At 36.3% G+C, this 13,121-nt stretch overlaps 1 protein-coding gene across 1 annotated transcript in view; it reads right to left on the reverse strand.

Annotated features, from left to right (window-relative positions):
• The window catches only part of LOC111053840 (tyrosine-protein kinase receptor torso), a 320,170-nt gene that overhangs the window by 24,648 nt on the left and 282,401 nt on the right, over positions 1–13,121 (reverse strand). Inside the window, exon 17 of the mRNA XM_039421048.1 lies at positions 541–678. Within this exon, the coding sequence (XP_039276982.1) occupies positions 541–678 (138 nt within the window). The remainder of the gene's footprint in view (positions 1–540; positions 679–13,121) is intronic.

A 13,121-nucleotide genomic window follows, 5' to 3' on the forward strand; every position in this document is an offset into this window, starting at 1 on the left:
AGATTATCTTGTATGTTCACAGTAGTGCATGCAGTACGAAAAGAATTAATTTCTCTCTTATTCTTTGAACAATCTTGATAAATAAGGTATCCTTGAAATCTTGATAAAATTTTCTAACTTTTTGTCTCTTGTAAAATGTTTGTTAAGTGAACAGATTTTGTGAAATTTGCAAACAAAAATTAAAAATGGCCGTCATTTTAAAAGTTAACATCAAAACTTTTTCATTTTATTTTTTTAAGTTGAGTCTTCATAGCATAAATATTCATGCCAAATTTCAGATCAATACAACATTTCGTTCTTGAGATAAAAAATCCTAAGTGAAAAATACAAAATGGCAGCTATAAGGATAACCGCTGAGTTTTGGACATTTCAAATACAACATTTGTATAGTCTTCTATCATCCAGGAACAATACCCTAGAATGTTCATCACTACTTCTGAAACACTCTGTATAAACCGGAGTATATACAATAGTATAGTTTGATACAATAGTGTCTGTCTAAAATAATTTTGTTTCAATCGTTTTTTATTCTATACTCACAATTCTTTGCCACAAGAAGATGGTTGCTCCATTCTATATCCTTGCTTCAGAAGGCGGAAAATTTGACTTGTTGGTACTGAAGGATAAGGGTTACCTCCAAGAGTGACAATCTCCCATAGAAGAACGCCAAACGACCATCTGAAAAATTATTCATCCATAAAGGCTAAGGCTGGTCACCAATGACGGGACAGGTATGGTGGACATATGTGTACACTCATGATCATCATGCACACACACACATGTTTATCATGCATGTTTTGTCATCAGCGAGAGGCTCTAAAATTGAATAAACAACCAATAACAATATAATAAACCACTGTATAATTACAAATTATTATAATGATACAAAAATAATTCAACCTCCCATTGAGTAGAGAAGGAAAAATAATCTACAAAAAATCGAAGATCCAAAAACCTTGAACTCAAAAAACATTTTGCTCAAAACGTCTCGTTGTTATGACACAACAATGTATGATTAAATGTGTGTACACACATGTTTATCATGTATGTTTTGTTGTTGGTGGCCACAACAACAACTAAATAAAACCAGCATAAAATAAAATCAATGATTCATTGAATTTTACATTCTAAAAGGTTGACTAATCACCAAAATTACAGAAGTCATTGATTGCTCAATAACATCTCTGTGTTATTTTTCAATTATCAATCATTTAGTTTGTTATCAGTCTTGAGGCCTACATAATGGAAAATTCGAAATCAATCTTATCATTCCACAACTTATCAATAATTCTAACAAGTTCACAGACCCAGTTGCAAGAAATATTATCAGTTTTGATCTTAATTTTCAATTCAACCACAGATCATGTTTACTTAGTCTATGATTCAACGATGAGATTTCACTCTTTATGAGGCAGTTAACATGTTGAATGTTTTTTCTGTGTTGAAAAAATAAGCTTTCATTATGATTTTCAATTTGCTGTTTGAAGATTCCTTGTTCCTCTATAGCACTATGTTTGCTTAGGAACAATACATTATTTTGCAACGTATCTGCCATACTGTACCTGTTGAGGTATTGACCTCAATCAAGACTGATAGCCTCTATTTGCTTTCTCTAATCCAATATGTATGCAAATTAGAATCTGCTGCAAACAACGTTTCAATATTCAAATTGTCTATCCATGGATGCTCTTGTTACAAAAGTAACATGTCGCATGTTTAGGCTTCTCTTGAACCTCACAATTTATTATGGGCTGTAGTTTTCAAAATTGCTTTTGCTTTCTATATAGGTAATAAAAGAGAGTAGGGTTGTGTTTGTTCGCATCAAAACATGTTAACTTGTGGATTGCATACCGGAAAAACGGTAATGATTTAGATCTCCAAATTTTGCACATAGATTCTAAAAATATCAAAATCGTGCACCTCGAAGCCCAAATTTCAATTTTCTTTCTAGATTCTTCAGAATTAATGTTTAAATTTGATTAATGGAACATCATACGGCATACCTTCATCGTTGTAGATGTGTTTTTATAAATGAAACTCATAGAGAAATTGATACACTGGTAACAATGTGTTGTAACAATATGTGTTTCAATACAGGAAGCTCATGTTTCGATACTGGAGTTTTGATACAAATGCTGGCAGCTTATAGCGATTGTGATAATATTATATTATTACTTTCCTTGCCCTACTACCATAGGTAAGGAAAGTATTGCTTTCCAAAAAAAATTAAGGTGCCCCAATTTCAAGTTTTCTATACGTTTCAAGGTCCCCTGAGTCCAAAAACATGATTTTTGGGTATTGGTCTGTGTGTGTGTGTATGTGTGTATGTGTGTATGTGTGTATGTGTGTATGTGTGTATGTGTGTGTGTGTATGTCTGTGAACACGATAACTCCATTCCTAATTAACCGATCGACTTGAAATTTTAAACTTAAGGTCCCTATACCATGAGGACCCGACAATAAGAAATTCAATAAAATTCAATTCAAGATGGCGGAAAAAATGGCGGATAATTACTAAAAAACCATGTTTTTCACGTTTTTCTCGAAAATGGCTCTAACGATTTTCTTCAAATTTATATCATGGATAGCTATTTATAAGCCCTATCAACTGGCATAAGTCTCATTTCTGGGAAAATTTCAGGAGCTCCGTAATATTCTTGAGAAAAATGGCGGATAATGACTAAAAATCCATGTTTTTCACCGTTTTCTCGAAAACGGCTCTAACGATTTTCTTCAAATTCATACCATGGATAGATATTCATAAGCACTATCAACTGGCATGAGTCTCATTTCTGGGAAAATTCCATGAGCTCCGTATTATTCTTGAGAAAAATGGCGGATAATGACCAAAAAACCAGGGTTTTCACGGTTTTCTCGAAAATGGCTTTAACGATTTTCTTCAAATTTTAACCATGGATAGCTATTCATAAGCCCTATCAAATGACATGAGTTTTTTCCTTGGAAAATTGCAGGAGCTCCGTAATATTCTTGAGAAAAATGGCGGATAATTACTAAAAAACCATGTTTTTCACGATTTCTCAAAAATAACTTGACCGATTCTTTTCAAATTCATACCCTGTATAGTTATTTATCAGCTCTATCAACTCGCATGAGTTTCCTTTCTGGGAAACCAATGGGGGGTCCACCCCATCCTTGGGAAATGGACTTAGTAACCTAAGAGATGCATTTCAAGTATGATGAAGGTTAGGTATGGTACCATATGTAGCCTACTGAAATCTGTGTATCAGAAACGAAAATTTGTTGAACCCAATTGAATATTATTCAGCTTTTTGAACAAACATTTTAAATAATAGGTGTTGGATTATTTTGAACAAAGTGCTATAAATTATCATGCTCTAGCTATTTTGAGGGCGAATTCAATCGCAGTGCAAAATTTAACAGCATATTTGAATATTTCCGGCATTTTCTGCAATTTATTTGTATCAATAAATAGATGAAAAAATTAATGGATATCGTTATGAATTATCAGACAGAAACGAATTGAATCTTTTTTAAATGGAATATGCCAAATTTTCTCTTATTCTATCACTGAAAAGATAGGTAGGCTATGGGATGACACAAACTGTTCGAGTAAGAGTAAGGATAATGTGATGGAGGTTATAAGGTTTTTACAAGACAATCCATTCCAACAGCACTCGTAGTGTATTGGTAAAGTGCTCGGCTTCAAAGTGAAAGATACTTGGTTCGAGTCCCGAAGAAGTTTCAATTTTGTTGTTCTTAATTTTTTCCCTCAAAACGTATTATCATTCTATATAAATAAAAATCAAGCCTCAAATTTTGATGTTCAATAACATTTTTAAGTATGCACCGAATTTGATGATTTTTTCAGTTGTGCTCGTTATGTTTAGGACCAGGTTTATGGCCTATCAAATTTATAATCCGACTTCAGGACTCTTTCACAGGACTCTTTCTGGCCTCACACAGAAATAAAAATCAGCTGTTATAATCATCCAACAGCCGTCATCCAACAGCCTTCAGTACAGTAGAGCTGTTTTTCCATTTTCTTTCTTTCCACTGATTCACAAAATTTTAATTTTAATAATAATTTTAACATGTTTAGAATTTTAACATGAGTATAATTTGTGGATTTAAGTGGAATTTTTAATATTTTTTGTGATTGTGAAGGAAGATTTTGGTTTGGATTTGTATTTTAAAATTAATTAATCTGATAAATCCAAAATTATTGTAGTACAATCATTTTTGGGACTCAAAATAGTGTGTGATAAGTTATAATTTACATAACCTCTAGACCGTGTATTCCAAATTAAGGTTAAAAGCAGTTTTGAGCGAATGCATGTTGTTTTCACCTACATTGTATCTATTGTCTATGAAATAATGCCGCGGTGCGAACGACGTACAAACTTGGGTCGTAGAACTCGGAATGCTGTAAATTTAGAATATGCACGGGAAAATCAGCAGCAAGGAGATATACCATTCAATTCCCCAGCAAGGTGCATTCATCTATATCTAAAAATGCAAACTGCTGTACAACTAGCACATAGGAAGTCCATATTGAGATATAAAATACTGATTGATGGATAATTTTCATAAAAATATAGTGCATAAGATTAAGCGAAGACTGAGCACACTCAAGGAGGCGCGGCTTGGTGATACAAAGTGTTTATTTTATGGAGATTGTCTCATCACACTGTTACCTGCCATGTCCGAATCAGTGTGTGTGAGTTCTTCCATTCAAACAAATGAGCAAGAAGCACCTGGATGCAAAATGCCGCATCGCGCCTCCTCAGGTGTGCATCCAGCTAAAGTTTGTCATGAGATGCATTATTTACTGTTTGGCGGTACGAAGTTCGCCGGGCCAGCTAGTATTTAATAATAATAATAATAATATCTGAATCTGAATCTGAATTTATTTATTGCTTCATACAGTGTACGATTACAAAGTTCCTGAAAATGTTCCACATAAATTAACAGAGACAGTTTTTCACACAACAAAACCAATAATAGAGTTCCATATTATTATTTCTACTCATAATAAAAAAGTCCAAGGTATCATTGCTGGCATGTCAACAGTCCATGATGATACTATTCTGAGAGCACAAGAGATCTTAGTCTCAGCATTTGACACATGAAACTAAAGACGTCGTTAATTTCCGGACCATCACTTATATTTAAAATGTCGTTTAGGCAATTCAGAGAGTATTTCCTCAGATATTTTTGTCTGAAACCGCTATATAAATCACAATGTAGAAAAATGTGCTCCAGCGTTTCGTCTGCTTCAAAGTCACCACACAATAGACAAGGCACCTGAGGGTTGATTGTATACTTGACACCTTTCAAGTGGAGAACGATGGCTTCAGTATGCGTGGAAATCCTTATCTGGCTAAACAGTCTAACTTTATAATGTGGTAAGTTGGATTCAAGATATGGAGCGATGTCGTAGGTTGTCAATTGATGGTAGGCCTCACGAAGAGGTGAATTGATTGCCGCAGCCGCATCCAAATTATACAGTTTCTGACGAAAAGACTTGAGTATCTCTGTTTTATGAACCTTTGCCACTTGCCCGTCTTGTTGTGCCCATATGTGACCGTAGCCTATGTCCTCGAAGAATTCCTTCATCTGTGAAGCTCAATTGTACTTTTTATTCTCATTTGCATCAGTTGCAAGTAGTCTTCTGAAGCACATCTTTGGTGCTCTGTTGTCGCAGATATCCAGGATTTTAAGCCACCAGTTGAATGCTGATTTGAAAATATTGTAGACAAGATGATGACGTCCTGTTTCCAGTCTTACAACATAGTCTGGTGTTCTGATTGGCCAATAGAAAGATGACTTGATGAACTTTGTCTGAATGACCTCCAGCTGTTGCCAGTATCTAAGCGCCCATGATTCACTGCTGTATAATAGTACAGATCTTACCATAGCATCAAACAATTTTGCTCTCGAACTCCATGAGGCCGAACAACGGGAATCCACTACTATTCTCTGGACACATCCAGATGCTGATGCTGCTTTACGTTTCATGTCTTTGGCAGCCTGGTGGAAAAGACCAGAGTTTGAGAATACTACACCCATATTGTGCTGACAGTTTCCAAAGGATTATTTTCGTAGTAAAGTGTTTCTCTCCTTGCTCTACCATGACTTTTCTTGAATATCAATACCTTCGTCTTTGATACGTTAACAACAAGTTTGTTTAGATGACAGTACTCCTGCAGAACGTTCAATTTCTTTTGTGCATCTACTCGGGTGTTGGATAACAGAACAGAGTCATCAGCATATGACAGGAGATTCAAGCCCGCCCTCTCATTGATGCTGACATAATTACACTCTTTCTTCACAAAATAGTCTTCTATATCATTGATAAAAATTGCAAACAGGATCGGTGAGATAGTGTCACCCTGCATCACTCCTTGTGTTATTGGAACCTCCTCTGTATAGCCACTAGCAGCACTTATTCTCACAGTAGCCTTGCGATAGAAGTCCTGAAGAACTGCAATCCTCTTCCTGCTTATACCATATCTGTATAGTTCTTCCCACATCAATGAGTGGTTTATGGAGTCGAAAGCTCGCTGGAAATCCACAAACGTTGCATACACTTTCCTCCCCTGTTTCACAATCTGCAAACTAACCAAAGCATTTAAAGTAAATATACTATCCATACAGCCTCTAGACATGCGAAAACCATTCTGTACTTCGTTCAATGGATTTCCATACTCTATCCAGTAGGAAAGCCTATTGCTCATCATTTGAGTGAAAAGCTTGCAGATACAATTGACCAAAGAAATTCCTCTAAAGTTTTCAGGTCGGCTGCTATCTCCTTTCTTAAAAATCATGAACATATTGACTTTACTCCATCCTTTGGGGACTGTTTCATTGTTTAAAATTTTGTTGAACATGTTCAAAATCAGTAATTTTCCGTTGAAGGGGAGATTTATAAGGAACTCATTTGTTATCATATCAGGCCCAGCAGCTTTCTCCGATTTGCATCTACTGATTGCATAGTGCAGCTCACCCAGAGAAAAAGGGGCATCAAAGAATGGATGCAATACGTCGAGAACATCCCACGTTGTGCAGTCAATTCTCGGCGGGTAGCATTTCTGCAAGTAATCCTGCCGACATTTCAGGTCGATGCTGTTATTTTTGGGTTTCAGACCATTTATCCTGCGAATCATTCCCCAAAACTCTTTGGAATTCTTTACACTGCTCAGTTTAATTTCCTGTTCCTTGTGAAAATTCCGTTTTGACTCTCTCACAATTCTCTTGTACTCTCTTTTTAATCCCAAATATCCCTGATAGCATTCAATTTCCAAGTTACTGTTTTTATAAATTCTAAATGATTTATACATAGCTTTTTTTGCTTGTCGACATGCTTGATTATAGAATGGTTTATCCACACATCGTCGAGTCTGAACACCGCCGTGATTACTACGGAGCATTTCATGAGCCTGCCCAAATAGTTTTATCTCTTGTACCAAGTTATTATACATCGATTCAGCACCTAGATGTAAAGCCTGGGTTGTACTCTGCTCGAAATATTCCTTGTACGGTATTTCAAGATTTGGATTCCATATGAGTTTCTGTTTTCGACTGACGGCCGGTGTGTCTCTCCTCTCCTATTCTTGATCATATGAATTGCTAATACTCAACAAGCATGGCAGATGATCTGAGGTTAGATAATCATCACTTATCTCAAGATCCACTGTAGAAGTTAAGCCGTGGAAGTTGGTCCAGACTAAGTCAATAACACTACGGCCACTATTACTCAAGTATGTAAAGTTACCTTCTCTATCGCTATCAGTACGGCCGTTTAAAACATACATTCCATGACTCTCCATGAACTCCACCAAAAGTTTTCCTCTTGCTGTAACGGTGAAATCCTGTGTATTTTGGACCTCTCGGATGCGACTATCTTCGAAAACGTCAGGGTCGTCTATGTTATTCAAAATACCTATGCGACTATTCTGGTCCCCACCAACGAAAATCTCACAATCTCCATAGAGCTCCAATATTTCATGCATCACGGAATTGAAGAGATCAAGCAGAACCTGCATTGAATCAGACGGTCTAAAATACACGCAACAAGCCACAAATCTTCTATTTTTAGTAGTCTCAATGAGGAGTACAAGCCAGAACGGCGATTGATCTATTATTTTGTAACTATGTAGCTTGTTAACCAATGCGATCAAATCTGAACTTGGTCTGCCAATGTCCTTATTTTTTATAGCATTCACGAAGATGCAATTAAACTTATCATTGATCACCCGGGGAAGAGGCACACAATTCGACGTCAACCAGGTTTCACAAAGAAAAATGACATCCAAGCCTGAGAGAACAGTCAACTGTTCAAGATCTAATAAATGAAAATTGTTCATGCCTCCTATATTCCAGAATAGTGTCATGTAATTGCCCCGTAATTCAGTTGAACGATGGCAGGGTTGGTTTTGTGATATTTTGGGTTTTAATGCTCCGTCATATGCAGGTTCGCCTTCTCCTCTTATTATTTGCTAAGATTGATTCGTACAGACTCCTTGGCTTCCATAGTTTTCTCCTTCTGAATTCTCAAAAACGCTTCCATCACTATTTATAACTACTTTCAGATCTTTTATCTGACTCATTTTTCCATTTGTACCACTGGCTTCAATAAGAAACTTTTTTATGCTTCCGCTATTCCCAACTTTCCTTCCTTTCTTGACAACCTGTTCGCCATGAAAATTCTTATAATTTTCCTCCTGCTTCCTCGAATATGACTCCTCACTTCTCGCCCGCTTCGCTGACTTAGCTGACTTAGCTGACTTGAGTTTCCAGAGTTTTCCATCTACTTTCAGCTTATCCTTTATCATTACAATATGTTTTCCCTCACTCTTCAACTTCAATAGATGCGCAAACAAGTCTCTTCTGATCGCTCTAGTCTCTTGGGTCAAATCCTCCTTGATTTGGACATTTTTGAAGTGTTCTTCTTCTTGGAGTTTCCCTTTCTTCCTCAATACCATATTTTTAGTAATAATGGAGTTGAATTTCACAAGTACTGGTGCTCTATCTTTTCTTCTATTCGTCCTCCATAAATCCTTGATGCTATTGCTATTTATATCGGGAAGCAGATACTTCAACATATTCATGATTTTTCCATTCATGTCAACAAAGTTGCTACCTGAAACACCGTATACTAATAGATTGAATTTTCGCTCTTTCTCTTCGTTACTCTTTGCATTTTGTTTCATGAGGAGAACTTCAGATCTAATCTCTTTTATTTCTTTTTCAAAACGACAATTCAATGCGTCAACCTTTTTGTCCAGAGAGTCTAGCTTTTCTAGCTTCTCAAGAATCTTATCTAGTTTCCCCTCTATTATCGACATAGTGTAGCATCTGTTTCGTGTATAAATATGGTGAAGGAAGTATTCGATAAAATCTTATTGAGAAGAATCACGCGATTTTATAGCCTCTGATTATCTGATTACTCGGCGTCTAATCATTTTAAAATTTCGTAGAGGTAAATGGATAAGCCTTTGTAGCCACAATAGATAACGGTATGTTGCAGTTCCTCTGTTGATGATTCGGTTTGTCTCTAATTTTTCCCTCCTTGGAATGTCTGGTAGGTAATTTTTCATTTCAAGGGTTGATGCAGGGAGTTCAAAGTCCAAATACGAAGCCAGCTGCGCGTGGAAGTTTGGATTTCAGTTAATATTTTCTAACCTATAACTGTATTAGCAAACTATCAACGATCAAAATTAGTCTCTGGTTTAAGTTTAAATAAAACCTATTTGTTCACCTGACACAGACCGTTCTCAAACTTGAAACTTGTACACTAAATGCCTATATTGAGAATTAATTTCACTCAAAATTGGATTTCCACTCGGACGCGATCCATCAGTTTTGTTTTCACAGCAGTCAGAGCTGCCAACCTAATAATAATGTTCCGAAATAACAAAAGTGACTTTTAAAACGGCAGATGCTGGAGTTCCCATGTCAAGTGGCAAATGATTCATGTATTCATGTTGCCGTACCAAATATTCAATTTCAATGAGTAAACAATACGCGTAGTGCATCACTCTGTAATAAAGCCGACTAGTAAATTGCTTGAAAATTGAACTTCAATATTATAATTAATTAATAATAATTATGTTAGTTGAAACTCTAGCTTCATTTTCTGGATTTGAATAACAATTATCACAGATCTATCTCCATTAAAGCTATAATAATAATCCATTCGATATATATTTAATGCACAGTTCAACCCTGAGATCTCAGTAACCACTGAACCAATCTTTAAATTTTAATACGCCAAATTAAAGTGGATGATGATTGAGTTTTCATAAATGCTTTGAAAGATTTCCAAGATCCAATTATTATTAAATAATATTCTCATTCCACACCCAACCTAAACTTGGTTGTAACTTCATTGTCGAATTCAATTTCAAACGACAGCAGACGATCATGCGTATCTATTTCAAATGGCTGATCATATCTGTACAATTTGAAAATTTGCTCAGCTTAACATATACGAGTTTACCATTCTATATGATTTAAGGCGAAACGATAGGAGGATTGGAATATCGGGGTTTTGAAACTTAGTCCAGTCAACGAAAAATTATAGAGGGAAAAGTTTGGAACACAATTTTTGACCCCGCAGCACTTTCAAGGACAGTAAGGGGGTAGGCATATCAAAAGTTCTCACCCCTAACCCCTGTGCTAAGGGTGTGAGGGTGGTTTGATAGTACCATATCTTGGTGTTTTGCAGATATCTTCAACAATATGGAAATGTTTGTCGAATACAAAATTGAAGCTTACAAATTAGCCTACAAGTTTCATCTGTTACATTTTCCCTCATCTCTCATAGTTTTCTAGGTATGAGCTCTCGAAGATGTCAATTTTTAAGAAACACCCTTCCGGCTCCGATTTCTTTAACGATTGATTGAAAAAATCCGTGCTAATCATGACCTCATAGAGCATCATAATTCTTTTCAATTTCATGTACTATTTCATTATTTTACGCATCTCCCTACGATTTTTGCAGCCGTTATAGTGTGGAGTGTAATATCTTCAGTTTAACAACAATAGATCGATTGACAGGGGAATAATTGTAAATCATATTGTTTTGTTTTTTATGAGGAATAAAGAATTTTTGAATTGAATTGAAAAAAATAATTGAAGGGAATGTTTGGAGCAGAATATTTGACTTCACAGCTTTCCCTTGTGCTTAAAGGATGAGAATGGTTTAAAAGTTGTGTTTTTTCATTTCAGCGATAAATTTCCTACAAGTTTTGTTCAGTAGAGTTTTGTGATATATCTCTACTAGTTTTCAAGATATTAACTTTTTTAAGTGTAAAATCTTTGAAAAGACAGTTTTTTTACACTTTTTTCAACTTCCAGGGCTTATTACTCAACAAAAAAGCATCGAAATAGTTATTTGTGCAACTAGTGCGCATAGTGACACTTTGCTGCACCGAAAGAAACGTTTACGCACGAGCCGCAGGCGAGTGCGGAATGATGGTTTCTTGAGTGCAGCAAAGGAGCTTTGCGCATGTATTTCACATTAAATTTTTCCTATAGTTACCATTGAATGTAAGAAATGACAAACATAGAATGTGGTTTTCAGAAGAGTCTCAAAACATCTGCTGTTTTCATAGACCTATCATCTGCCTATGATACTGTCTGGATAAAGGGACTCCTGTACAAATCAATCAAAACTATCCCCTGCATGAAAATCTATAACTTGGTGAGCAGCATGCTATCAGCAAGAGTATTCTCAGTGCATATGGGTGGCAAGGAGAGCAGAATGAGGCAGCTCCACAATGGTCTTCCTCAGGGATCGGTCCTCTCCCCATTGTTCTTCAATCTGTACATAAGTGACCTGCCACAGACGAATGCAAGGAAATTCATCTATACTGATGATACTGCTTTGACTGTGCAGAGTAAGAGTATGAATGCGGCAGAGGACAAACTAACAGCTGACCTTACAGATCTGCAGGAGTACTTTCGAAAATGGAGATTGTGTCCAAACTTATCAAAGACAGAGGCCTCATGTTTCCACCTAAATAATAAGGAGGCAGGTACTGCTCTGAATATTACACTTGATGGGAGAGTACTGAGACACAATTTTACTCCTAAGTACTTAGGAATTACACTTGACAGGTCGCTCACGTACAGATGCCACACTCAAAAGCTGAGAGCAAAACTGCAAACAAGAAACAACATATTGCAAAAACTTGTTGGCTCATCTTGGGGTACCTCAGCAGACACAATGAGAACAGCTGGTTTGGCCCTGGTATATTCAGTTGCAGAATACTGTGCTCCAGTATGGATGAACAGTGCTCACACCAAGCAGATAGATACAGCTTTGAACTCAACTATGAGGATGATCTCAGGCACTGTCAAGTCAACTCCTAGAGAGTGGCTCCCTGTGTTGAGTAATATTCCACCACCACAACTGAGACGTCATAAAGCTCTTAAAAGCTTGTTTGCTGAAATAAATAAAAATCAGACCCTACCCATTCATAAAGACCTTAAAAATATGCCAAGACAGCGGCTTAAACCCAGGAATGCTCCATGCAATTCCGTGGACTCCAACTTTGACTTATCCAATGCCTGGAGAGAACATTGGCATAATTTTGCTGAGAATGGCAGTGCCTGGAATTTGGATCCAACCATAAGACCAGCAGGATTTGAACTGCCACGAAGAACATGGACTCGGTTGAACCGAATGTGCACTGGCCATGGAAGATGTGGAGGTCTGATGTATAAATGGGGCTTTGCTGACACTGCTGTATGTAAATGTGGCGCTGAGACACAGACAATCAATCATTTAATGTTAGAATGTCCAATTTTTAAATTTAATGGAAACCTTGACGAGGTGCATCAAGCAACACCAAATTTCATCCAATGGCTTGATGCACTGATTTTAATGTGTGACTTTTACTTTGTAAATAAAATGATGTGATGTACTCGATCTCATACGATATAATAATAAAAAATGTAGAAAATAGGTAATTGATGGTAAAAATAGCTCATAATTTATCAACTTTTTTGATTGTTATATTGTGGCTCTTGAATTGCTGATAATGAAGTATTGCAATCATTACACACAGAAATGTTCAGAAGTTAATGGAAATGACAATAGATGTGATATTTCAGAGTTATCCAGGAGTCAT

The sequence above is a fragment of the Nilaparvata lugens genome, chromosome 2, assembly GCF_014356525.2.
Source record: "Nilaparvata lugens isolate BPH chromosome 2, ASM1435652v1, whole genome shotgun sequence".
Taxonomy (NCBI): Eukaryota; Metazoa; Arthropoda; class Insecta; order Hemiptera; family Delphacidae; genus Nilaparvata; species Nilaparvata lugens.